Genomic DNA, 27,664 nt, shown 5'->3' with positions numbered 1-27,664 from the left:
TCCTGACTCCCAGCTGGCCTTGAATAAAAGTCAAGTACTTACCTATTCATTTAAACCATGCAGATAAGGTACATTAAAAAATATCACTTATTAATGAATTATATAAATGTTTTTTTATTATTTAAAACTCTATAATACATACATACATATATTTAACCATGTATAAGACATAACATGGCTGTTTTAGTGTTAGTCAAGAGGTTGTAGATATTTCTTCACAAATTGCTTCAGAGTAGCGCTAGTCTTAAACTTACAGGTGTATCCCTCTACAGGAAATCACTTCAGATTTGGCCGTGGGTGGATGACGTCACTTTGAAAACATCCTCTAACATTTGCCATTCTATAAACGGACTGTGTGGACAAAGTCAGTGTGCATTAACACCAAACTTTAAGCAGAAGGTTAATGTGAGAAAGCAATGTGAGAATGGTTCTCACAGGCAGCCCAGTATCGAAAAGACTCCCTGAACCGTCTGCTAACAGACTTCTTTCCTTCCCTCCCTCTTTTCCACACTCATGATTTTGTAAAGTAACTGTGAAAAATAATCACTCTCAGTCTTCACTGTAACATTTACTAATGAATTCCAACAAGGATTTTATTAGATCGTTAATGCAAAACAGCAGAACTGTACCAGTGCATTTCCCTCCTGCAGTCACCACTACCCAGACATGTTCGGACACATCACAGTCACCATCTTCCCTCTACTCAGAATCCCAGTGCAATGATTAACTCATTGGGAAAACGCTGCTTTTAATGTCTCATTCATAACAAGTGAAGTGACCAATCCAACTCTTTCTGGGCTGTTTGCAGACATAATAGTTTGAAAAAAAAGAAAAGAGAAGGAAAGAAAGAACATGATATTGCTGAGAGGAAAGGGCACACTGCCAGTTAGGTACAGTAAGTACTGGTAAGGATGAAAATGCTGTATACTGTACTGACATGGTGTTTTCTGCTGTGAAGTTTATACAGTGTATGACCAAGATTTACCACAAATTCTTATCAACGAAACACAATTCCACACTCAATTACCAATTGCTGATTTTAACTTTTTTTTCTGTGTCTTGACTTTATACTCTGTTACCCATAAAGTTGGAATAAAATACTTTTTAAAATACTTTTACTTTTTTCTCTTCTCGTGAAATTATTGTAACAATTTGATTTATTCTGCATAGATAAAATGTATATCTTCTCAAACCTTTATTGATCAATCTCTTCCAAACATATCACAGTAAAAAATAAACCACAATTAACCTTCGCAAAAAAGGAAAGTGTCTGAAAATTAAATTATACCAATTTTATGGGCAACACTGTATTGGTCTTGTACGGTAAAGAAAACTATTTCAATTCTTTTTTCAAAGTGTACACGGGTTAAGATATTGGGTGTTAAAGGGCGACTTCACCAAATTTCAACTTAGCTTAGCTTTAGTTTACGGTGTAACTGTACATTAATGCTTTGAAACTTCCCTCTGACTTCACTATATTACAATATTTCATGGCTTCTGGCTAAAAAACTTTCACCTGGAGTTTTTCATCATTAGCAGTTTAGATGATGTCATCTGGAGGAGCTCTGGAAAAGCAGGTTGACTATGATTACCTGAGCAACAAGATGACATAATCTGAAATGAAGGTTCCTCCAAGTGATGTCATCAGCTAAAAGTAGAGAGATATTTTGATACAGGGAAGTCAATGGGAAGTTTAATGGCATTTACTGGCATGTACTACTCAAACTCAAACCATAAGAAAAATGTTCAAAATCCTTCAAGGATCACATTCAAAGACACCATGTTCTCTTTCCAGTTAATGAAGCTGTACAGTTTTTACTGCTTTGACTGTTTTCTCTCTTATCTCTCATGTCACAGTGGCTGCCTATCAGCCCAACTACAACACCAAGATCTTCTGTTTGTTCCGTACAAATTGCTGTTGTCGCTTCCTTTCAATTTGTGGATTCTTGCCAGAAAAAGCCAAACAGATGTTTTAAGCAAATGTAGGAATTTTCATACTGTAAATATGGGCTGTGTAATTAATGCATCACATCTATCAGCAAAAACCAAAGCACAACAAAAAAAATACACATATTTATGTCACAGATTATATCCGTGTATTATAACTATCTTTAAATGTAACAATAGTTGGCATGGATTTGTGAGTTAAAATACTGAGGCTATATAATCCATAATCATTTTGTCTTAAATGGTTATTTCAGTATATTACAAACACATCTGCATTTGTATTTGTTCAGCAAACGTCATGACTCAATAAAAAGATTGCTGACATGTGAGTACACCATAACATCACATAATAATCTGAGGGGACAGGAGGTCTGTCAATGATGCTGAAGAGTGCAGATCTGAAGAACAGCAGTTCACCATTAAAGAGAAGATAAGGGCTGATTGTCCATCCATCCGCTATTTTAACTGCTTATCCTGTTCAGGGTCATGGGGGGGCCGGAGCCTATCCCAGCTGTCACTGGGCGAGAGGCCAGTCTATCTCAGGGCTAACACAGAGGGACTTACAGAGACAGACAACCATTCACATGCACAGGGAATTTAGAGTCACCAATTAACCTAACATGCATGTCTTTGGACTGCGAGGGGAAACCCATAAAAGTTCAGGGAAAACAGGCAAACAGAAAAGCCACACAAGCCTTATTATGTTAATAATTATGTGATACATTGCCAAATATAAAAATCCCTAAACTACATTATATGCACTTTATGGATATTTTTAGTTAGATGACACAAATTATTAACATCCACAGCAGATCTAGCATATAAGGGAGCAATGTATGGGGTTTTGAGCAGTATCAAGCAATTTCCCTCATTAGATTATGAGTTTTACCGTCACCGTGTTATAGTAGAGGATTCTGAAAGAGTCTCATTTTCAGCTGGTTGACTGGAGTGAAGTGAATGTCTCACACTGCAATTAAATATGTGAACTCAGCACACTTTGGCCTCAGAGTCACAGCACAGCAGCCTTGTGATCTCTTGCTGCCGCCCCAGTTTCCAGCCTGCAATCAGGAGGGGAGTTTGACGACATTTCGGTCTTTCTGTCGTTCTCTGCCTCTATGGCATTTCTCAGTGTAGCTGCATAGTGAGTGATATCTGTCTGTAGGCCATTTGTCTTCATGTGCACACAAATACGCTCACACAACTCAAAACAACTCGCTAACATCAGCCCTCATTACCTCTTTGCCTCTGTTCATGGTTGAAGAGAGCATCAAGGCAGCAGCTGTGGCAATAAACCAGACAGTTAGGTGTGTTATTGTGTAATGTTTGTGCATGATTTGTCTGACAACCAGTTTTGTCTGTTGGTTAGTCATCTAAGGTCCTGTTGTTGTATATATCTGTTTGGTTCTGTCCATTTGTGAACATGTTGTATAAAAACTCTTTGTCCTTTCAAGTTATCCACAACTATGAAAACTGTCATCAAGAATTGTTGTGTCCTTTCTTCCAGAGACAATATAATATGCTTGAAAAGTTTAAAATTGTTTTTGACTTTTCAAACAATGTGTTTATAAAAGATAATATCTAAGCTGATGTTTCAAGAATAAAAAACCCCAGATCTTTCATTTATGTTAAATCTGTTTCCATAGTTTGTAAAATTTAAATCAAGAATATATGTAATAGGTCAATAATTATTAATATTATTGAATGCTTTGATTTCCATGGCAAATTAGTTTTATTAATATTCATACTAAGTTATAATGTTTTAAACTGGCTTATCCGTTCAATAAAAGTCATGGCAATGCTGTGACCTTGTGCTCAAGCTTCATATCAAAGCAAATGTACAGAATAAAGAATGTAAACTACATTATCTTATATGACTCCGGTTAGCCAGAAATTATTTTGGCATGTTACACTGTTTATTACTGCCAACGAGCTCTGTCAAAACAAAGACGATATTTTTTTTTACGATCAAAGCTTTGATGATGACTTCATGTGCTGTAGGCCACTGTTTAGGAAATCAATTACTGTTACTGCTCAATGCTGCAGTGCAACAACAGCACGATCAAGTAACCTTACAAGATTCTCCTTTTAAGAAACAATTGTCTCTCATTGTAAGGCCAGAGATACGGTTTAGGACCTAACTGTGTCAGACGAAACATGATGACACTTGCTCACAATGGTTGCTCAAATCGTGAAGATATTTCCTGCAATTTTTCTGAGAAGGAACTAAAAAATCCATGAGGAAAAAAAAACATGAAAAGGTGCGAATGATCTAGAGCAACACTGTCTACATTGTGTGTTCTGGTGTTATTGGATATTGGTTATTAGATGTCATTAGCATGAACCAGAATTAGTTTAAGGCCCAGTACGAGTCCTGACTTAAGAGACAAATGGGATTAAATTGGTAGTTTTTCCTCGGTGCTCTCACACTTGCATTGATGCTCCTAATGTAGTTCTTGTTCAGCTACATTTTGACTAATTCATTTTCTTCAGGTGAGATGTGTTCTGAATATGTTGTAGTTAACAACATTCTGGCAGCCAGTGGTGCCTCCCGAACTTTAATCAGCATCCACCATTGGAAAGATAAAACCTATGTTTCTGGGTTTCTCAGTCAAAACCTAACAGACAGGCCTAAGATTCCACACTGAAACTTGACCCATAATTTGTGTGTTAACCCCAGATTGAACAGTCATATGACTTGCACCTAATTTTTTTGCATGATCGTTTCTACCATTTCCCTGGGCTTCGTGCTACACTGAACGGACAGGGTAGCTACATACTTGCCAGCACTTACAGTATATAAGAGTTGAACACTTGGGGAAAATAAGTGAAGGGAGGACATTTGTTTTATTTCGTGATTACACTCATTAAAGCAGAGTCAGTTTATACCAACTTGCCAAATCTATAACATCCGCTGCGTAGACAAAGATTTGATTCAGAATGCTTACGATCCTTATGGTCAGCAGTGTGATTGACTAAAGTAATGATTGATAGGACAATCCTGTTAGATCTCTGTAGCTAGAGTAACAGTCATTAGGCCAGAATTTTCAACAAAAGTGACGATAGAGTATGACAAGAAGTTTGAAACACATGTAGTCATATCAAAACATGTAATACAGTAGGATTTATGGCAAATACTGTAAAGTAACAGACAAGACTCTCAAGCTATTAAGTGGGAAACTGGCAGCATTAGAAAACTGCCGCCATTATGGCCTTTTTAGTGAAGGCTACTTCAAATTAAGATGTACGAACAAATTTGAAAAATGTTTTGAGCAACATCAACTGCAACTTAAGTTGATTTTAATAAACTTTATTTTTGCCCCATTTCCCCCCCCCACAAATACATTACATACAAAAAGGTGATCGGAATTGAACATTTCCTTATGTCAAGACCGTAACATTTACACAACAATAAATAAAAAAACATGTATAAATAAAAAAAATAAATTACAGGACATTATGAGCCAAAAGAAAACAGAAAAAAAAAGAAAGGCTCTTCTGAATTGGCGGATGGCTTTTACAATGTGGGTTTTTTGAAAACACGTACATAATACTTGCATTCCAGGTCACAGTTTTTAGGATACAACTCTGGGTTGAGTAAGCAATGTAAACCAATAAGGATTACAGTACAGTACAGTAGAGTACAATGTTTTTCCAAAGTAGATATTTCTGGGATATATATTTATCATAACAGTTGTTCTAAAAGCTTATACCAGGTAGTGAGAGTGTAGTGCTAGTGAACTTACTTTTACACTTGGCTCCAAGTAAAAAGCAAATCCCACCTGTAAAACCCTTCGAATCTTGTTTGTTTCCAGCTTGACATTCACAAAGGGTTGTTATTGCACTAAACAGATATCCCTCAGAAAGGCACTTTTATCCCCCCTCCCCCCCTCTACCCCCATAGTCCAACCAACAGTTTTGTTTACCAGCATGTGGCACATTCATTCACCTATTCTATGTGAATTTAAAACTGAATCATTTTAAAAACCAAAGAAAATGCCTTTTGGTTATTCTAGTTAAAAACTAATAAAATATAACGAGTGGTAGTAAAAGGTTCCGTTTTCCAGATTAATTTACTCAAAAAAAAAAAAAAAAGTGCAATATTGTGTTGCTCCCATAGTCCCTTTAGTATGTTGTGTATCATGTCAGTGAAATTAGTTTTTAATAACCATCTAACAAAACAGAAAAAAAAGGTGACGTTCAAGCAGAAGAAGCAAAGGCTCTTCAAACTTTAACGTCAGCATGACAAATAAGGCCAGGAATGTTATTGTGCAGGTGAGGCAAAGATCGTAGTGTGATCCTATGGCTGGCTCATTTTTTTTTTAAAAGAAAGAAGGGGAAAAAAAAATTATGCGTGCACCATTGACCGAAGAGGCAAGACACCAACCGAGGGTAGGAGGGTCTCTTGCCAATCAAAACATTTTTCCCCCAGAGCATCTCTGCTGCAGATCACAGGTCCAATGCAAGTCAATGGAATTAATGACCTTGCAGCTAAAATGGCTAACAAAGCTTTTCAAGCTGCAAGATTATCCATGTTCCATTCCAAGCAAATAAGACTTAGTGTTAAGATACCTTTGAAAAATCATGCCGTGGTTATCGGCTATCAGGGGATGCTGAAAGCTGCAGGGTTTGTTAGTGGCTTTGAAAGATCCAGCCAAGAAGCACTGGTTGGGAGTGAGTGAAGGAAGAGAATTTCGAGTTTGGGTGTCCATTTAGGCATCTGCCTGTGAGGAATCCACAATTTCAGAACAGGTAGGAGTCTTATTTTAGAGAGCAATACCTTCCAGGTGGTTACCTTTTAGGCATAAGCTGGACAGAAAAGCCTTTTGGGCAGATGCTGTATTGAACAACCTTCTGGCTGCTTGATGTTTATCTAGATCAATCAATTTGATAATCAGCTGCCTAAGCACCAGTCCAGACAAAAATATTAATCAGAGTAGTTGAGCAGCCTTCCATCAGTCAACTGAACAGGCATCAGCCGCTACCGACCGTGCCCTGGGAAGTTATTTCAAGCAGTCAGGCTGCCTCTAAGGCATCTGTCAATCAGGCAGCCTGGGAGGCACTGAGCTGGATCTCAGGCTTCGGTGTGGTGTTGAAGTAGCTGGACCACATATCGGAGCCGGTGTCGTAGCTCAGGGGTGCAACCAATCTCATTCAGCATGCTGAGGAGGTAAGTGCAGGAGACGCGCTCCCGGCTGATGTAGGTGAGCAGATACGAGTCATCGGATGACTTGCACAGAATGATTTTTGTATGGTCTGTGTAGAAGTTAACCTATGAGGAATAAAAAAAAAAAAAAATACAGAGCATATGTAAGAAAAGGAGGGAAATGATCAAATAGAACAGTTACTAGTAAAAAAAATAAAAAAAAAATAAAGTTGAACATAAACTATTTTGTACACAGTATATATGACGCTTTTTAAAAGGCATCTAGGACGGTGAACTTAGAATAGATTTTAATAGGCATTTTCAAACCTGCAGAGTGCCATTGTTGAAGAGCATGACAAGAGCATGGTCTGTCTTCACCCACTGGAGCAGGAGAGGAGGAATACCTGAAAGCTGTTCATCACAATGCAGATCTCCACCCTGAGGAGGACAAAGAATTTCCTTCACATCATATAAACAAATAGTTATGCAAGTCCACCTAAGATTAATCTAGTACAAAAGTTATAGATGAAACATTTGACTATGGTACACGTTATGGACTTTAAAGTCCTCAAACCAAAAATTGATTAAGCTACAGTCGATAACATTTTTCCCCCTCGTACCTCCATAAGGTTCTGCTCCATGTAGTTGGCCATTAATTCTACAATTTGTTTCTGGCTGTGAAGCTGCTCAGGTAGAGAGTTGGCAGGAAAGGTGAAGTGTTTGTTGTTAGTCAAACAGTAGTGGACGGTCCTGTTTAGAAGACAAACACCACATCTTAAAAACAAGGTCATATTCTCTTGCCAATTTAGTTATCTTAAAAAAATAAATAAATAAAAAGTTGGCACACACATTATCAGAGCAATTTACTTGGCTGAGTTTACTCATTAGATAAGTCAACATGACACAATGTAAGTGACATTAAACAAACTAAAGTTTTTAAGGTGCTCACTTGCGTTGGTCACAAAGACTGAGGTGTGTCCCCTCATTGAAGAGCACGCCGATACTTTGGTTTGACAGCTGGTAGCCAAAACCATATTTGTTGGAGTAGTCGACCCATTTAGTCACCCACAAGAAGGACTGTGGCCTGGACAAACATGGCGGGTTTCTGGTGGCTGGAGAGAGAGAAATATTCAAATTACTGAACAACTCTCATAGCGTATGATATCAATTGTGAGTAAGAACAGAAGTAACTTTTACATTATACAAGTCAGCATTTTACAAAAACACCTTCAAGCTGTTGAGACAGCTTGAAGGTTTTTCTGGGCTACACGAGTCAGCAAATATTCAGTGGATTTAAAGAAACTGCTAAGGCCAGAAAATGCAGCAGAAAATAAGAACGTTTGTGTTATTAACTGAGGAAGTATTTATTTGCAGGGCTGTTTGGTGATCTGTAGCCCAGCCACTGATGGAAATATTCACTGATGCTACACAGCATTTCTATTTGTAGTGTTGGGGGTTGAATAAATCTGTTGGGTTTGCAAAACATTTAACAGTTGAGTCAAAATGTTTTTGCAGTCTGCTTTATTCTCACCTACCTGCAGGCATGGTGGCCAGGCAGCCGTTGAGAACTTTCATGGCTGTGTCAGCAACAGCTGCAGGGGTTAGGACATCCTCGCATGCTGAAGAGAAAACAAGATGTCAAACATTGGTCACATGATGAATATTGAATACATGCAATATGCATGCAATACATGAATACATGAACTGAAACATACGTTCAGTGCTGCTGGCCAAGGTGCCCTTGAAGGAGCGAGAGATCGACTTCCTGGATTCCTCCTCAGCTGGAGTCTGTTCCAGAGGCACAGAATTGACCAGCTGACCGGCTGGAGAGGGCACCTGAGCAGCAATGAGATATGCTTCTTAAGACACATTCATAACATGACCATCCGTAGATGATGGAACATTACATGTGAAGAAAGGTGGTCAGAGAATTCCTGAGCAAGACTATCATTTTTGGACTTTTAAATCCAACTTCTGCATCAGCTTAAACTGTTGCTTTAGTGCTTTTGAGTGTTTTGATCTTGAGCATCTTACTGCAACTGCACCCAGTTAAACTACTTTCACTACCATTGTTTCATTGTGTGCTGGTAAACACGCATGTCATTTTATTGAGCAAACATCCCTTTGACTACCATCCAGTATATATTGACTACAGCCTGATTTCTCACAGCACAGCCTCAATATCAAGTGACAGAAATATTCACTTCAAAAGTGCAAACCAATTTAAAACCTGACCAGCCTGATTAGAATTGGCAAACTGAGCTTCTGGGTGTTGGGGCATTTAGTCTCAATTACAGTTGTGGAAACGTACAAACTATGGAAGTAGAAAAATAATGTTGTATGTAGTACAAACTTTGAGTGTTTAAAAACTGGCTCTCACCTGTACTGTGTGTGCCACTAAATATTAACTACAACCAACATAAACAGTGCTTCATTACGGTCTGACAAGCTGGATGACGTCTGCATTTTATACTGCAAACTCAGCAAAATCATGCTAAATACCCAGAAAAATAAACTTCTGAATCCTTCTAAGAAGAATGACAACTCTTTGAAATGAATGAGTTATTAAAAGCTTAACCCATTGTTCAAATAATATGGCTGCTGCATATTCAGTCAGCCCACGATGGTTTTCAAAGCTGGGACTTGAAAGTCTCCACTGAGGAAACAGTCCAGCTCTCATAATTCACAAGAAAGATGGTTATACTGTTCAATAAAACATGCTGCTGAGGTTTCAAGTTCACTTCAAACACTGGATGCAAAGAGATCATCAACTAAAAGGGACATTGTCAGCCTTGTATAATATGTATCAACCCGCCCCTTTTTCATTATTTGATTAGTGGCATATTTGAATTAACAAAGTCTTTTTTTAAAAGCAGAAGCAGGTAGAGAACGTACCTCGTTGGGTCCCACTGTCTTGTAGCTGATCTGCCGGTTGATGGAACATTTAACAATTCCAGAGACCAACTTGGAAATGTCTTTGTCATCTTTTTCCTCACAAGGAATTTTCTCTGCTGCAAAAACAAGGTTGTCCCATTGTAGTCACAACAAATATGTATAAACAACAGGAGCATTTAAATACCCGCACAGTTCCTGGAAAGTGCTTAAAGGGACAATAATTAAATTGATCTACAACAAGGTACAGGAAACGTTCCATCAAAATCATCAGTTATCAGGAAAAACAAAAAACACGTAACCAAGTCAATTACTTGCAAAGTGAATGAATAATTTGTCTGTATCAGTCATTTCACTGCAGTTCTGCCGCTTACCTTTTGCTTTTTTCTTGCCAAAGAGGCTCTTGGCCATTTTAGTGAGGAATTTCTTGGCAGGGCTGGGGGGGTGAAGCTCAGGAATCATGATGCAGCTGTTGGGGGGAAGCTTGTCTGGAGTGAAACCCTAGGGGACAAAAGAGGCCCGGAGCAAGCAGATGAGAAGGCGAAGAAGATGCAAAAAGACGTCGCACAGCTAATTCTGTACTAATATTCAAAGCTAGTCAGGCATAAGTTTCACACCCTCTGTACAAGCAATAGCATTTGATTATTGTTTGACTAATGAGGAAAATTAGCATGACGTTTGCATACTTTGGTGAAGAATTCATGGCTGAGAATTTGGTCCAGTGTCAGCCTGTCGCTGGGGTTTTTCTGCAGAATGCCTGAGATGAGTTTCTGTGCAGCAGGGGAAAGTGTGGAGGGCAGGTTGTACCGAATTTCTTTTATACACTTGTAGGTTTCCTTCAGGTCAAGAGTCTCAAAAGGAGGGTTTCCACACAGGAGAGTGTACCTGAATTTAAGAAACACAACCATCAAGTAAACTTGAGAAACTAAACACGTGCTTACTGATTAAGTGCCATTACCTCATTTGTACACAGGGAAGCTCCAACATACAGACAGGTTTTTCACTTGACTGAACTAAGCAAATAGCTCTGGGTTGAATTTTGCACACCTACCAAAAAGACATTTTAAAGAAGTGGAAGAACTAAAAACACTCACATGACACAGCCAAGGGACCAAACGTCAGACTCTGTGCCGTGGCCCTGTCTGTTGAGCACCTCAGGTGCCAAGTAGTTGGGAGTCCCACATATTGTTCTAAGAAAAAAAAAAAGAGTCAGATTTAGGCTAAAAATCCTTCAGTTTATTTTGTTTTATAGGTGCGTCATTCAGACAAGGAAGCAGTGGTGGAAGCATTTGCTGAGGTATTCCACAGGAAGGCGTCAAACTGGTACTGAAACTGTGCTCTGAGCGCTCCATTTAACTGTCACTTGGAAACCGGTTTAGTTAGGTACCTTCAAGAGGAAATGAGGGGGAGGAAGAATCTGCTCGCACTGGGCAAACTTACACAATAAATAAAACAGTAAACCATCAATATCTAAACATCCCTCAAAAAATGATGTGTGGCTTTGCCCTTCAAGGCTAAGCATGATAAAATGGGCCCAACAGCCAATTCATTATTACTAAATATTGTTTTCTTCCGTTTAATATCGTGATTTTGTTACTAACATTTAGATATTGTAACAATGAAATACAAGTTTTTTTAAAAAGTAAAAATTCTAACTTTTTTCTCTGTTCGACTGTCTCCAGCTTGGCAGCGAGGCCAAAGTCCCCCAGCCGCAGCTCCATGTTCTCATTGACAAAGAAGTTGCCTGAAAGAGACAAAAACATGTGTCTAGTCAGCATTCCACAGATTACACAGGCCTGCCTGAAAGTCACAGCAGATTCCTGGGATGCTCATGTGCATATACCCCACTTTAGCCATATGCTCACACACCTAGTTTGAGATCTCTGTGCAGGATGCCTTTGCTGTGGAGGTACTTGAGGCCGGATATGATCTGTCTGAGGTAATATCGCACTTCTGGTTCAGTGAGTGTGCGTCTCGTCTTCCAAATATGTGCCAGGGACTGCAGAGACAGCGCAATGACATAACCGTCAACCCTGCATCAGTCAGTGGGACTGTACAATGCTGCTGCTCACACATCACGCACAACCACAGCAGCATATAAATTAGATGCTGCCATAAATCAAGCTGCCTGAAAGTCTTTGGAAATAGTGATCTGACTGTAAATTATGAATACTAAAAAAATAGATTAAAGTATTGTTTCTTTTGCACCACTGTACAGCAACACAAGACAAGCTGAATATAAACACATGCAGGCAGGGCAGACTGTTCTAGAGAGTCCTAACGTCTCACCTTCCGACTGCAGAGCTCGAGGAATATGTAGATGTTTTCTTGGTCTTCAAAATAATGGGAGAATTTCACCACATGCTTGTGGGACAGGGTTTTGTGCAGCTCGATCTCGTTTGTAATCTGTCAAAAATATGACAAGCCATCAATTTGTGACCATAAGCAAATTCTAGCACAATTCAGACAATGAGTGCAAGGCACTTTCCACCAGACACTGACAAACAATTGAGCACAATCTGTACCTTATCCCTCTGGTGTGGTTTGGACACTCTGCTCTGAGGAATCACCTTCACGGCATACATTTTGTTGGAGGAAAGGTCTGTCATCTCATAGCATCGAGCAAAACCACCCTTGAGGGAGACAAACAGGGTGATCAGTTAAAGCAGCAGGTTGAAACCTGCAATGGCCATAAATAATAGGTTCAGTAGTCTCTGATCTGAGAATCGTGGTCTATAGAGCAATAGAATTGTTCTGATGTAGAGACAGATGTCAGTTAAAACAGAAGAGGAAATAACCAAATCAGGATTTAACATAACAAAAAGGGACCAGTCTGTTCCTGTGCTTTGTTCTATAGGCAAAGTAATAAGCATCTTGTGTTGTCCTGGCTGCTCAGATAAGCGTCTTCAATCGACTCCAAATACCATGTTTCCTGCTCTATATCGGGTTTTTTTTTTTTTTTGACGCAATCAAAAATATATTAGCTTGAGGACATGAGGGATGAGGCAGACCAGGTTGCGGCATTTATTAACTGTGACACTGACATAGACGTTTCCAGCTCTGCGGCAGGAAGCAGAGGAAGAAAAAATAAACATAAAAAACCCGCAAGACTTGGTTGGATGCCCAAAGCAGACTGTCGGTGACAAGCAACATGTTGATACAGTCACTCCATTCATACACGGTGTCAAAACCCATTAGAGCGGATACACTGAAGGGGGACAATGACAGACGGACAGCTACGTATCAGCTTCAACTGTTGCCAAAAACCGCATTCAAATGCTGGGATGCTTGTAACGGATAATTCGTAGGATTTTAATATTAGTTTCCATTTAATTTGTGCGCTTAGGGGCTGGGCCCCAGCTTTCGACTGATTCATTCATCAACGCGCACAGCACCACGAGGTCAACCCCCGTTCCTGTGTCAGTGACACACCTGGAAAATAGCCGAGGAGGATTTTTAAATCATCGGCAGCTTCAGCTATCAACCCACAAAACAACACGCTTGATCCATCCCTCGCCTCAGAATTAACAGAAAGAAACATGTCAAAATGACTCCGGTGCTGAAACAAGCACATGTAAAATTCAAGCGTACCTTTCCCAAAAGCTTCCCTTTACTGTAGCGTCGTCCCGTCTTGGCGTCCGTCACCACCTGGGCCAGTTCTGGTTTGGTTTGTTCGGGTCTAGTCCTGCTGGCTTTCACCGGGGCTGAGGACTGTTGGGGTCCACGCTCCGAAACGGGCTTAAATAAATCCGCATTCATGGTGTGGCACGAAATTCGCTGCGCCGCGGCGAAACAACCGGTATCCATTAAACACAGTGGTAGAAATGATCAGTTGGTAAATATATTATATATCCCTTTAGCGTATTTATGTTCAGTTGTTGGTCTGGTGATTAATAGTACGTCCACCTCGACCAACTATATCCATTTGCGTCGCCGGGCTCCGCTCTCTCTGGCTATATAGACGAGGAGCGACGTCACGGAACAGGGGGGCGGATGGAGGCGGTGCATTGGTGAAGAAAGTCCAGACGATTTGCCAACGCGCAGGTTCAATCAAATATTTCTCTAGAATGTAAGAAAATATGAATGAAACAGCTCCTGGAATGAGAATCGGTGTAATTCAAGTTGATACCGCTCATGTGTCAGATGTGAAGCCAGTGACACGCTGTAACCCGGGTAGGGGGGTTTCCAGAGTCTGATATGTTTCATCTACAGTCACCGTTCAAAGACACCTCCGGGGCAGTGCAGACAGTGGGAACACTCTCCAAATCTTCATGCCTGCACCCGAGAGATAAACCTGAGCTTTCACCTTTTGATCTTTCATTATATAAAGGAGTATTTCCGTGTTCTCATTATTGAGCTTAACATTGCCAGGGGGTCCTCACAGCGTACCTTAAAACGACTTGCAGTAATCACAGTCACCACTTACGTATTATTTTATTCGAAGTTTTAGTTCAGCCTGGCAAATAGGTTCATATCATGTAAGCAACTGAATTAACTGAAAATTGAATTTACTTGATAAACAGATCTAATGAAAAAACTGTACAACCTAGTTCGAGTAGACGCGCAGACCTGCCCACGGGTTAGGGTTACAATGGATAACATAGTATGACCCCCTAGGCCTTGTGTGTGTGTCCAAAATAATCAGGGCCTACAGATCATAAACTGCTGCAGTGGGCGTTATGTATTGTAGCAAACTACAGGTACACTAATGAGTTTTTGTGTCAAAGCCTTTGCAAATCCTACTAAATGAAAAACTCAAATCTTTATAATAGTAAAATAAAGCAAGAAACTGCTGCATTTTTCTCTCCTTAGACACACTCGAGAAAACTGGTGATCACAGGTGCCACCTGCTGGACAAAACCTGCACTTCCGCATCTCTTTTTCCACAGGACATGTATAAATGATTTAAAGTGCTCTACATACTGTAGTGCTGCGGTTGCCTATAAATGCAAGAAGCCTGTGTGAAACGTACCTATTCTCATCAAATACCTGGACCACTGCTCATCGTAATATTTAGTTTTAACAGTGAGGTCAAGGTTGGTGATGTGTACAGATTATATTAGCAGTGTTTGTAGACAGAATTCTGGAGGCAGGCAGGCTTCTTTACAAACATATTTTAAATACTGCACAAGGTCAAACTCTTCATTGTGATAAAAGCAGACAAACAGAGACAAGAGGACTCATTTCAGAAGCTATATTTGTGAAGACTGAACAACCTGAGGGCTGCGCAAATACAAATGGCAAATACAACAAATATATTCACACATGTTGGAGGGAAAATCGCAATGTCATCAGTGCAACCATGAATAGAACTACGAGTTTGAAACTGTCCAATGCTATAAAAATACAATTCATATTTAGGAATTATAGTGTATAGTGTATATAGCATTACACTGCAAGAGGAATGAATAAAATAGATTACATTTCAAACACAGACCCATGCAGTAATTTCATTTATTACACTGGATTGATGCATGAGTAGTAAGTACAGTACGAAAAATATCAAAAGGCGCAGAAGTTCTAAGATCCCTTTTGTCATCTTCACTGAGAGAAAATGAATGACTTTGGCAAATGTTGGCAAAATTAACTGGTCTGATTCAAACTATTCACTAGAGTTAGACATATGCTGTCACTGGCCACTTCATTAAATATACCTTTACAATCTAACGCAATCCAATGCAGCAGCTCTGCCATGAATTGTACTTGTTGGCTATAAAGTCAGACATGAAAGGCATGTGACAGTATTCTGTCATACTGGACTGCATTATATTATCAGTTGGATCAAATTTTTTACCCCCTCATTTATTTAAATTAAGGTGGCCAAAACATTAAAACCACCTCTTATAATTCACTCCAGTACAATTCTTTCACCCAGTATGACCTCAATAATACAAAAATAATAGAATTATCACCTTTCTGACATTTTCAACTTTAGAATTGAGAAATTATAATCTTGTAAAAGAAGATTTAATGGCAAAGCTGTTACATTGGATCACATACAATTGTACAGGTATATACCTAATGATGTGACTAGTGAATGCATCTTCAAATAACAACAATCACATATTGGTCTATTAACCCTTTATATACGACTTGACCACAAACCGTGATGAAATGCTATAATGTCTTGTTGTATTCAGGTTGTCATGTGGTGAACTGCATCCCAGCAACCTATGTGTTTGTATAGGAATGTTCCTTGTTGTTGCTGTCATGTGTTTGCATTATGACCACTGACTAACAGGGGCAGTGCAAAATTTGTTCATCCAGGGCTTTAACAATATTTGTGTCAGCATATTTATCAGTTGTAAGCCTACATTGTATTGTGGAAATATGAACTATATTTTGGGTTTTAATTTCAACCCACAGCATTTAATAGTCAAGTCGTGTCAGCTGCAGCCTGGAAAATCTCACTTGGTCTTGATGTGGAAAAGAAGTGAGTGCACTTCAGAAGTCCATCATGTCTTCTCCTCGTAGTTTCTTCTCTTGGGACTCTGTCCAGGCTTTATTGATGGTTCTCTTCATTTCATCATCTCCCTCTGCATAAATCTTCTTCAGCACACTCATGAGGCCTTCGCTGGGGTCTGCATTCTCATCCATACTGGGTTTACTGTTGAGAGGACAAAGAAAAATATCCTGCATCTGCACTTGTTTTATAGTTTTTTGTATTTCTAGTCTTACCTTGTATTTTCGCATGCTACATGTAATCACTGCCTAATACAAGTGACAGCCAGTGCACAGATTCATTAGTGCACCTGAATGTGTAAACTACTGCATGCTTCAAATAGATTGACATTTTAAATTGGTCAGAAGTAGATTGTAAAACTTATCAGGGTTTCAAATAATTTAGAAATAATAATAGTTCAGTTTCAAGTTATTACTCATACCAACACATTTGCACGTTACCAATTAGTTAAATAGTGTACATATAACGTCACTTCAATTAAAATATGGAATTAATCTAATTACTAGAACATAAGCTCCTAATTATCTTTTGAACTTACTCCTTGTCTTTAGATTGCTTTTCCACCTTTGTTAGGCACTCCCACTTTTTTGTTGTCTGCTTCTTGCACATGACCAGAAGCATGTCTGTTTTAATCTGTTGCAGAGAAAAAAAAAAAAATTATGGTTAGAGGTTATAAAGGACAAAAACTCTGAAATATGTCATTCAGAAATTGTCAAGATTAAACCTACGGTAAATGCAAAGTTAACTAATAGATTCAATAGCTGTCAGCAAGACACCCATCCTTATTTGATCTGACCAACAATTTACATGTTAAGGTCTTGATAAGAAATACATTATATCAAAGGACAGCTTTGCCAAATTTTATCATGCTCCCTATGGTCCTAGTGTGGGAGTACATTTACATGAATGGTAGCAAAGTTCCCCTGCCTCCGTTATGTTAAAATATCTTCTGCTTCTTAGTCTGGCACAACTATTTTCGATCTACATCAGAACATCTAAGAGATAAATACAGATAAAGCAAAGACTTTTGTGATGATTTGTAAGCATGAGAATATGGAAAATTTGTTCATAAACAAAAGAGCTTGAAAAGATAAAGTGAAAGTTAAAACTCAAAAATAACTGATTTCAAAAACATGAGTTATTATTAATTAATTATTATGAATAAATAACTCAGGACAGCAGAACATGTACACACGATCCCTCTAAAGGTAAGTTTTATTTACCTTTTTGTAGCTGTCCTTTTCATCAATTGGATACAAGAGATTGAGAACCGTCATCTGGTGGTTTTTTCCATCTAGATTCTTTACTAGCACAGAAAATGACCTGCAGAAAAATTAAGACATATGTTATTAACAAATGAAGAATAATTAACAATGTGTGTGTATTTAGGTAGGTTGGCCAAAACATAGAACCACCTCTTCTTATAAAGCACTCCAGTACCACTCCACCACCCACTATGACCTCAATAATAAACAGAGTAGAATTATCACCACCCTATTTAAAATAAATGAGGTGGCCAAACGATTAGAACCACATCTCCTTACAATCGTATAGAATTGTCTATAAGATATATTATAACCTTGTAAAAGAAGAATTTATGGTGGAACCACTGCATTGGTTTGCATTATAATGGACAGATGGACATTACATTATGTCTGTTTGGTGTATGTTTACACATTGATATGTAGGCTATAATTTACCTTTCTGTAAAAGTAACCTCAACATTTTCTGATGGAATTTTGTGCACATCTTTCAATGTGAGGTAAATTTTAACAAACTTCTCTGACTGGTCCCAAGCTGCAAAAAAAAGAAGTAAAAGAACAAGTAAGTTAGAAATATAATTTTAGCTCTTACACATATCTTTAACTGGTCAATTTTACAAATAATGACTGTTAGGCTGTTAGCGCTGTACCATAATTGGTGATTTTAACTGTGTACGCTGCTTTTGAGGCTGCAGATGGGTCCGTCTCACTCCTGGTCTGTTGCTCCTTCTGTTGTCGTTTGGCTATGAGCTCCTTCTCCACCTTCTTCTGCTCCTGTTTTAGCAGTTCCTGTACTCTTTTCCTCTCTGACTTTTCCAAGAGTGTCCCCAGCTCCAACAAGTCTGCCTCCAACTGATTGATCTGCATTGGTGAAAGGATTAGATTGGTGAGAAATGCAAAGTTCTGAAACATAATTTTACTGAATAGTTTACCACAAGGGGGCATGGCCTGTGAATACATATGGTGCATTAGAGGAAGTGACTGACCAACCCTTGTACAGCCCAGATATCAGGACCCAGAGCTGGTCAGCAGCACAAGATACGTGGCTAAGGTTAAAGGTTAAAAAGTACACTTCTTATCTAGCCGTGAGGCGGCAGCACTAACCACTCCTGCTGGCCAATTGGGGATCAATAAAAGTAAAATTCAATGTTGCAATTGCCAAGCCTGGTAGTATTTTTTCTTTTTTTTTATGTTTTTTTGTAACGAAAATCTATGAAAGCATCTTTTAATTTTACATCTTAACTTTGTCATCATCATCAATCATTATATTTATTTGGATAACCCTTATCCTCCTTAAGTCAATGGTGGTCCAAATAGTATACATGTCATAACCCTATTGCTGTTCATCACACTGCATATCCATTCTGTTCATTGAACAGCTCCACTTTTACACTTTTTTTTAATTACTTTTAGTATTTTTATAAATTCCCTTGCTTTCTTTGTAATGCTCTTTGGATAAAAAGAGCTATATAAGTGGGCATTTACCAGTTAGAAACGAACTAAATGATTCAGACTCCTGAACAAAGTTCTCCACACCCGGTTCACAAACATGCACCTAATGATCTCTGAATACAGTCATAACCTCCCAGTCTGTTATGTAGCGGCTCATCAATATCATCTATTATTTAGCCCTCGTGGTTATTTGGGGACTAACGTTACCCAATAATAATTTGATTAATGAGCCTAAAAACGTCCCCGATATGTTGTTGACTTGTTTTAAAATATTTTTATGTAGTTAAATCTCTCCACTTCCAGTCAATGGCGATGAACAATATATCGCTAGCTATGTTAGCACTGCATTGCTAGAATGTTCTGGTAAACTCCAGTGAAAGTTAGCTTGCTGCTAGCTAGTGAGCTCGTTTCTGACACTTACGGTCACACATGACTGGGCACTGTCAACATCACTGGTAAATCTAAAATTAGGGTTTAAGTTTAGAAGTTTAAAGATGTGCACACACATAAATATCAGACAGCAGTGACTAGCTAAGTAAATTTATATTAGGAGCTAGCTGACGTTATTTAAGATTTCTTTAGCTCTGCTTTCAGTGCAGGCATGTAACGTTAAGCTAACTAAATTCAAACACTACCTTCGCACTGTTCGCAAACAATAAATAAATAATAAATAAAAATAGGCTATTTACCTGGTGGTTTAAATCCATTACGGATTTGTCTTTATAACCTAACGTTTGTCAACTATGTTGATGCTCAGGTCAACGTTCTGTGTCTAGTCCACAGCAATTCCAGCTTTCACCAACCGAATGGCCTTATTTCTTCTTCTGTTTGATTGTTAGCAGTTGGCTTAACAGCGTATAGCAGCACTACTGCCACCTACAGCACTGAAGGCTTATTTCTTCTTCTGTTTGATTGTTAGCAGTTGGCTTAACAGCGTATAGCAGCACTACTGCCACCTACAGCACTGAAGGCTTATTTCTTCTTCTGTTTGATTGTTAGCAGTTGGCTTAACAGCGTATAGCAGCACTACTGCCACCTACAGCACTGAAGTGTCGAGATCCCGAAATATAGAAATCATTTCTCAGGTATTGATCTTTTAAGTAGTGAATGACATGCTTTTCAGACCACAAAATTTAATATAGCTTTGCTGCAATTCTCATTATTCTGTTTAGATTTAGCATACAGACAGTATGATCAATTATATTAAATGCTTTGTAATGGGCATACGTTTTGGACGCCTAAACAAGACTGAAGACGTTTTCAAAAGTAATAAACAACTAAATAATAACAAATTGATGGTTTCATGTTAATCTCAAAGATTAACGGCTTTTGGCTTGTACCTTGATGGGTCACCACAGCAGAATGTGTTCCGCACGTTGATTTTACAGGAGTTTTTACACCAGATGCCCTTCCTGCGGCAACCCTTCCATTTTATCCCTGCTCGGGCCTGTCACCAAGGTGGCCTCAACTGGTGGGGTAGGATTCAAACCCGCAGCCTTCTGTATCCCAACCCAATGCTCTACCACTGAACCACCAGGCCAACAATGGTTGTATTAGTGTATTGAGGGGTAATAAACTGAAATAACTAGTGTTCCCATTCTGTTTGCTGCAGTTACAGTGCAAAATGAATATTTAATTTTTAATCATATGACTCTGCTTTATAGATACATACCTAAAGTTCCTAAAACCTTAGAACTGCACATACATAAAATATATTTTTAAGAAATTAAGAGTTGTAGTCAGTTTGATACAGTATAAGTGGGTTTTTAACCAATACACTTCTTCATTCCAATTTCCAGTAAAGTTTTGGACACCATGTAAAATGTAAATAAAAATATACAATGTACAATTTTAAATAAAAAAATACTTGCAAAGACTGTATATCAAATATTGAAACTAGACAAAAGATTGCAAAATTGCAGGACACAAGTTTCATGTTAGGTGATGTTTTGAAAATTCAGTCTACAATTTGAAAGGAAAACTAGAATTTTGCATCCTTATGTGTTTGAAGAAAATACAAGTTTTCTCTTGCATATTTATATTGACAATGCTACAAAAAATTCTCTTTATCAGCTTTTATTTAATCTAAATAAAGGAAGACAGTGAAAGGGTGAGTAATATACAATACGTATTTATCCCTTTCTGAGTGCAGAAAGTTACAGGCTGAAGAATTACATTAGCAATTTTATTTAAATATGTTTTTGTTTGTTTACTTTTGTAAGAGAACAAAAGTAACTTACTGACTTGGACATACACTATCTACAGAAAAGTAATACTTCAACAGCCAACTTCAGCATACACAAGATACTAAAAATACAGTATGTTGCAGTAATCTTTGTGTGTTCACTTAAAACATCAACAACTTCTAGTAGTCTTTGTTGTTGTCAATTGTTGTCAATGCCTCTAAACACATATGTACAGATCTCTAGACAGTAAAAGGCCAAAATGGGCAAGTACTGAGAGCAGATGCACTGGTTTTTGCCTTTTCATAATCCAATCCAAGTGTAGTATCCAGCAGATCCTCAGTCACCACCTTGCCCTCAGAATCCCAGACATCTGATTGTGGTCAGCTAAGTGACGGAAGACAATGCGACTTAACCGCCACCTCCGCTTCACTCCCCGAGGTCTAGAAGTCATCACACACCTGTTGCGAATTCTAACAGGGCAGCTGTCTCTAGGTAGTGCTGCAATCTCTTTATCTGCAATCACCTGCAAAAGTTATGAGAGAAAAAGTCTTTGCTTGTTCTAAAATAATTAGAAACAACTGTGGTTTTGTTTTTTAATTAATTACCTCCCAAAAACAACATTAACAATAAATGTATGCATGAACTGAGAATACTCAGTGCTTGGGGTTGTATTAACAATATAAGATATATTCCTAGACTTTTCACACTGCTTCTATATACACAAATGAATGGATTTTCAAAAGATCTGCAAGTATAATTATAAGTATAACACACCAATATAGCCACATGAAGCTAGAGTTCAAGTCACCTGAAACAGAAATGCCCTGTACATGACTGACATACAGACTGACTTTTTACCTGAAGCTCTTTGGGAAGTATGGTATTCTTCCTCAATGCATTAATCCTTAGCCTGTCATCAGCATAGTCAAAGGCCATCTGTCTCCTCTTGACATCCCTCAGCATCCTCCAGTCCACATAGTAACCCCTCACCTGGTCGACAGCTCCCCAGCAGCTCCTTAGTGCCTGCACAATGTTCCTGCAATTGTTACTCATTGACAGATAATAGAATATGCCTGTGCTCTAATTCATTTTACAGAAGATATATTTAACACAATACTGCATGTGTATTTAACAGTTTCTTTCTAAACCTTGACAGCAATTTGCAGCAATCTTTTTTCTTCACAAAATGACCAATACCATAGTCTTATATCCGCTGTCTAGCTGACATACTCCACTATCTCATGTCCCTATGAGGACGATGAGGACAGCAGGTCTGTGGTGTAAACACTGTTACCTATAGAAATTGCTTATTGCCACAAGAAAAACATGTGGAATATCTGGAATACCCAATTTTATATCAGTTTTGAATGCAGTACATTACCAATAACATACAAGGCGCTTGTCATTCACCAAACAAATTAGCATTAGCCACGAAGCTCATGTCAGAAAGCAAGTTAGAACCAAAACTACGGTCAGCGGGACTTTCACTTTCATTCTGTCTTACGCATGCAAGTCAATCTGTAGACCATCCGTGAGATCATATACTACCATATTGTAAAAAATATATTACCTGTATCGGGGAACAGACAGTTGAATGAAGGGCATTTAAGCCTAAACATGCTATTCTGTGAGCCGCCATGTTGGATGAGTTCTTGATCACTGAAGAAGATGAAAAACTCCGACGACACCGCCGCCTGGTGACCAGAGTTTCAAATGACACGCACATGGGAAAATTACGAAAGTGCGAGACAGCTATGGATGTGTTATCCGTGAAATATGTATGCATGTATGTATGAAATACGTATGTAAAACATTGACTTTTGCATATTTGATTGCAAGATCTGCAAGGGACAAGCTGCAGCTTTAAGTGGGAATTAAATATTTAGACCCTGGGACACCAGAAGAACTACAGGTGGCAGTGTAGTTCTATGACTATAAACACACTCTTTCTAACTATAGATGAGCAGGGTCCCTGGTTTTCAACTGGATCTAAACCTTATGTCTAGCTGAAATCCTGTTCTTAAATATATTAAAACCCAGAGCCATTTTCTCCCATGACACCCTAACAATGAAAGTCTTGTGTTTTGTTGATATACATACTATAAAACAGTGCTTCAGTTTCTATCAACATTTTTCAAAGTTTGAATATGATCATTATATGGAGCCTAGAGGGGATAGATTCTTGTATGACCATTAACACATGGTAAACTGTGGGCAGTGCTTTGTCTATATAGACCTACATTAACATGAACTGTCCCTCTGATGTCCTCATTCCTGATCCTGTCCATCCTCGTCACTCCCAAAGAGAACCTCAACATCTTAAGCTCTGCTACCTCCAGCTCTGCCTCCTGTCTTTTCTTCAGTGCCACTATCTCTAAGCCGAACATCATCTCTGGTCTCACCACCGTCTTGAACATCTTTCCTTTCATTCTCGCTGATACTCTTTCATCACAAAACACATGTATTCTGTCTTACTGTGACTAACCTTCATGCCTCTGTTTTCCAGAGCAGACCTCCACCTCTCTAGATTTTCCTCCACCTGCTCCCTGCTCTCACTACAGATCACAATGTCATCTGCAAACATCATAGTCCACGGAGATTCCTGTCTAACCTCATCTGTCAGCCTGTCCATCACCAGAGCAAACAAGAAGGGGCTCAGAGCTGATCCTTGATGCAGACCCACCTCCACCTTGAACTCCTCCGTCACACCTACAGCTCACGTCACCACGGTCTTACAGCTCTCATACATGTCCTGCACCACTCTAACATACTTCTCTGCCGCTCCAGACGTCCTCATACAATACCACAGCTCCTCTCTCGGCACCCTGTCATACGCTTTCTCTAAATCTACGAAGACACAATGCAACACCCTCTCACCTTATACTGCATCTGTTGGACTCTTTCTAGGCATGAAACCATATTGCTCCTCACAAATGTTCACCTCTGTCCTTAGCCGAGCTTCCACTAATCTTTCCCATAACTTCATTGTGTGGCTCATCAGCTTCATTCCTCTGTAGTTGCCACAGATCTGCACATCACCCTTGTTCTTAAAAAATGGGCACCAGTACACTTCTCCTCCAGTCCTCAGCATCCTCTCACTCTCCAAGATCTTGTTAAACAAACTAGTATGAAACTCTACTGCTACCTCTCCTAGACACTTCCATACATCCACAGGTATGTCATCAGGACCAACTGCCTTTCCACTCTTCATCCTCTTCAACGCCCTCCTCACTTCACTCTTACTAATCTTTGTTACTTCCTGCTTCACACCAGTCACCTCTTCTACTCTTCGTTCCCTTTTATTTTCCTCATTCAAAGTTCTCCTTCCTTCTTCCCATCACACTCCTGGCACCTGCCAATACAGTTCCATCCTTATCTTTAATCACACTAACCTGCTGCACATCCTTCCCATCTCTATCTTTTTGTCTGGCCAACCTGTACAAATCCACCTCTCCCTCTTTAGTGTCCAACCTAACATACAAGTCCTCATATGTTCTTTGTTTGGCCTTTGCCACCTCTACCTTCACCTTACGCTGTATCTTCCTGTACTCCTGTCTACTCTCTTCAGTCCTCTCAGTGTCCCACTTCTTCTTAGCTAACCTCTTTCTCTGTATACACTCCTGAACTTCCTCGTTCCACCAGCAAGTCTCCTTGTCCACTGTCCTCTTTCCAGATGACACACCGAGTACCTTCCTACCTGTCTCCCTGCTCACATTAGCTGTAGTGGTCCAGTCATCTGGAAGCACCTCCAGACCACCCAGAGTCTGTCTCAGCTCCTCCCTGAAAACTACACGACATTGTTCCTTTTTCAACTTCCACCACTTCGTCCTCTGCTCTGCCTTAGTCCTCTTCATCTTCCTTACCACCAGTATCATTTTACACACCACCATCCTGTGTTGTCTGGCTACACTCTCCCCTACAATAATTTACAGTCACTGGTCTCTTTCAGATTACAACGTCTACACAAGATGTCGTCCACCTGAGTGCTTCTACCTCCACTCTTATACGTTACCCTATGTTCCTGCCTCTTCTGGATAAAGATGTTCACTACAGCCATTTCCATCCTCTTTGCAAAGTCTACCACCATCTGTCCTTCTGGGTTCCTGTCCTGAAGACCAAACCTGCCCATCACAATCTCATCACCTCTGTTCCCTTCACCTACATGACCATTGAAATATGCACCAATCACCACTCTCTCCCCTCTGGGGATGCTCTGCATCACTTCATCTACCTCACTCCAGAATTTCTCCTTCTCTTCTAACTCACATCCCACCTGTGGGGCATAACCACTAACAACATTGAACATCACACCTTCAATTTCCAGCTTCAGACTCATCAACACACCTTCCTCCTCTCCTTCTTCGACCAACAGCAGTCAAATTTCTACCCTGTAGGTCAACAGCATTGCTGGCGGTCCTTGTTAACCCAGGCCCCGACTGATCCAGTATGGAAGTCAGATTCGGTTTGGAAGTAATGATTCGTATGTTTAATTTGGCATGTGTTTTATGTCGGACGCCCTTCCCGATACAACTCTCTCCATTTATACAGACTTGGGACTTGCACAAGAAGACACTGGCTTGTTTCCCCTTGTGGTTGCATTGTTTTAGTGATTAAAAATAATGGAGAAAAATAAATAAACACAACAATCCTCAGTTCTGACACAAACTCAGTACATGCAACATCGGGAGGATTATTGGCTTGATCTGAAAAACCTTAGGTCATTTAATTTGCTGCTAACTAATTCCAGAACTATGTATCTTCATGCTGTATTTATATTAAATTAAAGATAACAACCTGATTTTCAAAAGCCAAAAATGATTTACTGAGAGGGGTCACGTATGCTTTGAACTTTAATAGGTCAGTTTCAAAATTAGTTTGTAATCCAGTTAATTCAGTCTTTTCCTGTGCACATGCTTGCTACAAAAACAGATACATAATTCTTTTTTCTTACAAAACATCTGTGCTGCTAGGTTATTGTTGGTGCCCAAAATAAATGTCTGCTTTGGTAACTTTCTACATAAACACGATAATTAACTACTAAAGTTTATTTCTTGTTGCATAAAATTACAATTTCTTTTTTAATTGAGGTCAGAATATTCAACTGTCTTATATTTCTCATTTAGTAGACAGCAAATCTTTTCAAATCACCATAATTGTGAAATTACATGGATGGCAACTGGGGAAACATGTTTTATTCGGTTACTAAGATTTCAAAAATACAACATTGTAATTTGACAGCAGTAGTATATCATAGTTAAACTGCTTTTCGGCCTTCTGTTGGTTTTGGCTCATGGTTTAAACCCCTGAGGTGGATCTTCCGAGACTGCCAGGAAGGCAAAACCATGCCTCTCCTTATTTCATTAATAACCACCACACTGAGATGTCAAAAGAATGAAAACATCAACACAATTACCTTTTACATTTCTGTCATTTGAAATTAAATACCCTGCTGTCAGATTTGGCTAATAAGAATAAAGTTTTAAGTCGGCTAGTAAAGATGCCTCTCTTATATAGGGATTTGCATCCTTTCAATTGTAACCTTAAAACAGCTTGATTGGAGTAAACATGAACTTTATTTCTGATTAAATGAAAGATGTAAGTGAAGCTAGAACTAGTCCACTGGTTACAGTCTAGAACTGATGCTGTTGTCATTTATTATGCAATGACATCACTGACTTGTCTTCAGCCACACATTCCCGTTCCAAGTTGGAGGCATTTAGGTATCAGTGTGTATCATGTGCTATTGATTTTAAAGTCTACACTTTTTATAGTGAAATTTATACATTTAATATAATTATTTCTTTCTTAGTGCTACCACCTCACAGCTAGAAGGTCTGGTTTTACTGCAACTGCCAGCTTTTGCCTTTCTGTCTGGAGTTCTGTCACTCAGTGCCCTGAGTGAAGTTTGCTATAAGCTACAGAGGCCTTTGCATTTCTACCTGGGAGAGAGAGTGTTTTTCTTCTTTGTTAAAACTATTTGGAGAAACTTAATATTTAGGAGTAGCCAACCTGAAAACATTTGTTTACATAACAAGGCCAGTAATTAAATGGATGGTAAATAAAAATTAATTTCGAAATACATTTCTAGCAGAAACACTGATTCCCTCTATGCAATGTTGTTTGTTGCAGTGACAGCTGGGATAGGGTCCAGCTCCCTGTGACCATAAACAGGATTAAGATTAATATTATGATTAATTTTAATGTCTGTCCCAGTCCCTGACACAAATTCATCTTTGACAGGCTCCACAAATCACATGTACTACATACAATAACCAATACAGTTGACAGTTAAAAACAACAACAGCAGTAGCAACATAAT

The 27,664-nt window shown here is 39.0% G+C and overlaps 3 protein-coding genes across 3 annotated transcripts; all 3 read right to left on the bottom strand.

Moving 5' to 3' along the window:
* Positions 1 to 5,238: 5,238 nt before the first annotated feature.
* On the bottom strand, positions 5,239 to 13,927 carry plk3 (polo-like kinase 3 (Drosophila)). The gene is made up of 15 exons (XM_067475037.1): positions 13,574 to 13,927; positions 12,508 to 12,615; positions 12,272 to 12,388; positions 11,852 to 11,981; positions 11,639 to 11,726; positions 11,077 to 11,172; positions 10,669 to 10,867; positions 10,357 to 10,483; positions 9,986 to 10,101; positions 8,806 to 8,926; positions 8,626 to 8,709; positions 8,040 to 8,202; positions 7,711 to 7,840; positions 7,418 to 7,528; positions 5,239 to 7,216 (listed from the first exon to the last, which is right to left on the bottom strand). Exons 1-15 carry the CDS (start codon positions 13,787 to 13,789, stop codon positions 7,019 to 7,021), a joined length of 2,004 nt encoding a protein of 667 aa, XP_067331138.1. The 5' UTR covers positions 13,790 to 13,927; the 3' UTR covers positions 5,239 to 7,018.
* A 1,234-nt stretch (positions 13,928 to 15,161) lies between these two features.
* Positions 15,162 to 20,007, bottom strand: cacybp (calcyclin binding protein). The gene is made up of 6 exons (XM_067475203.1): positions 19,849 to 20,007; positions 18,358 to 18,568; positions 18,146 to 18,242; positions 17,669 to 17,768; positions 16,984 to 17,078; positions 15,162 to 16,589 (listed from the first exon to the last, which is right to left on the bottom strand). The coding sequence occupies exons 1-6, from the start codon at positions 19,864 to 19,866 to the stop codon at positions 16,427 to 16,429; spliced, it is 684 nt and encodes a 227-aa protein (XP_067331304.1). The 5' UTR covers positions 19,867 to 20,007; the 3' UTR covers positions 15,162 to 16,426.
* Positions 20,008 to 21,219: 1,212 nt separating this feature from the next.
* mrps14 (mitochondrial ribosomal protein S14) lies at positions 21,220 to 23,018 on the bottom strand. Its single transcript, XM_067475653.1, has 3 exons — positions 22,916 to 23,018; positions 22,204 to 22,368; positions 21,220 to 21,868 (listed from the first exon to the last, which is right to left on the bottom strand). The coding sequence occupies exons 1-3, from the start codon at positions 22,982 to 22,984 to the stop codon at positions 21,686 to 21,688; spliced, it is 417 nt and encodes a 138-aa protein (XP_067331754.1). The 5' UTR covers positions 22,985 to 23,018; the 3' UTR covers positions 21,220 to 21,685.
* Positions 23,019 to 27,664: the final 4,646 nt, after the last annotated feature.

Source organism: Channa argus, chromosome 14 (assembly GCF_033026475.1).
Source record: "Channa argus isolate prfri chromosome 14, Channa argus male v1.0, whole genome shotgun sequence".
Classification (NCBI taxonomy): domain Eukaryota; kingdom Metazoa; phylum Chordata; class Actinopteri; order Anabantiformes; family Channidae; genus Channa; species Channa argus.
Note: the sequence above shows the minus strand (reverse complement) of the source record. Positions and strands in the feature narration are given on the sequence as shown.

Excerpts from the sequence above, each read along its gene's own strand:
- cacybp (XM_067475203.1), bottom strand. Across the intron at positions 18,243-18,357 it reads AGTTAAAATCACCAATTATG|CTTGGGACCAGTCAGAGAAG; the intron begins GTACAGCGCTAA and ends TTTTTTTTGCAG. Across the intron at positions 17,079-17,668 it reads AAAAGGACAGCTACAAAAAG|ATTAAAACAGACATGCTTCT; the intron begins GTAAATAAAACT and ends TCTCTGCAACAG.
- mrps14 (XM_067475653.1), bottom strand. The coding sequence starts at position 22,984 with ATGGCGGCTCACAGAATAGCATGTTTAGGCTTAAATGCCCTTCATTCA. Across the intron at positions 22,369-22,915 it reads CTGTCTGTTCCCCGATACAG|GCACTAAGGAGCTGCTGGGG; the intron begins GTAATATATTTT and ends AACATTGTGCAG. Across the intron at positions 21,869-22,203 it reads TACTTCCCAAAGAGCTTCAG|GTGATTGCAGATAAAGAGAT; the intron begins GTAAAAAGTCAG and ends TAACTTTTGCAG.
- plk3 (XM_067475037.1), bottom strand. The coding sequence starts at position 13,789 with ATGGATACCGGTTGTTTCGCCGCGGCGCAGCGAATTTCGTGCCACACC. Across the intron at positions 12,389-12,507 it reads AACCACACCAGAGGGATAAG|ATTACAAACGAGATCGAGCT; the intron begins GTACAGATTGTG and ends TATTTTTGACAG. Across the intron at positions 8,203-8,625 it reads CCTGGCCACCATGCCTGCAG|CCACCAGAAACCCGCCATGT; the intron begins GTAGGTGAGAAT and ends CTCTCTCTCCAG.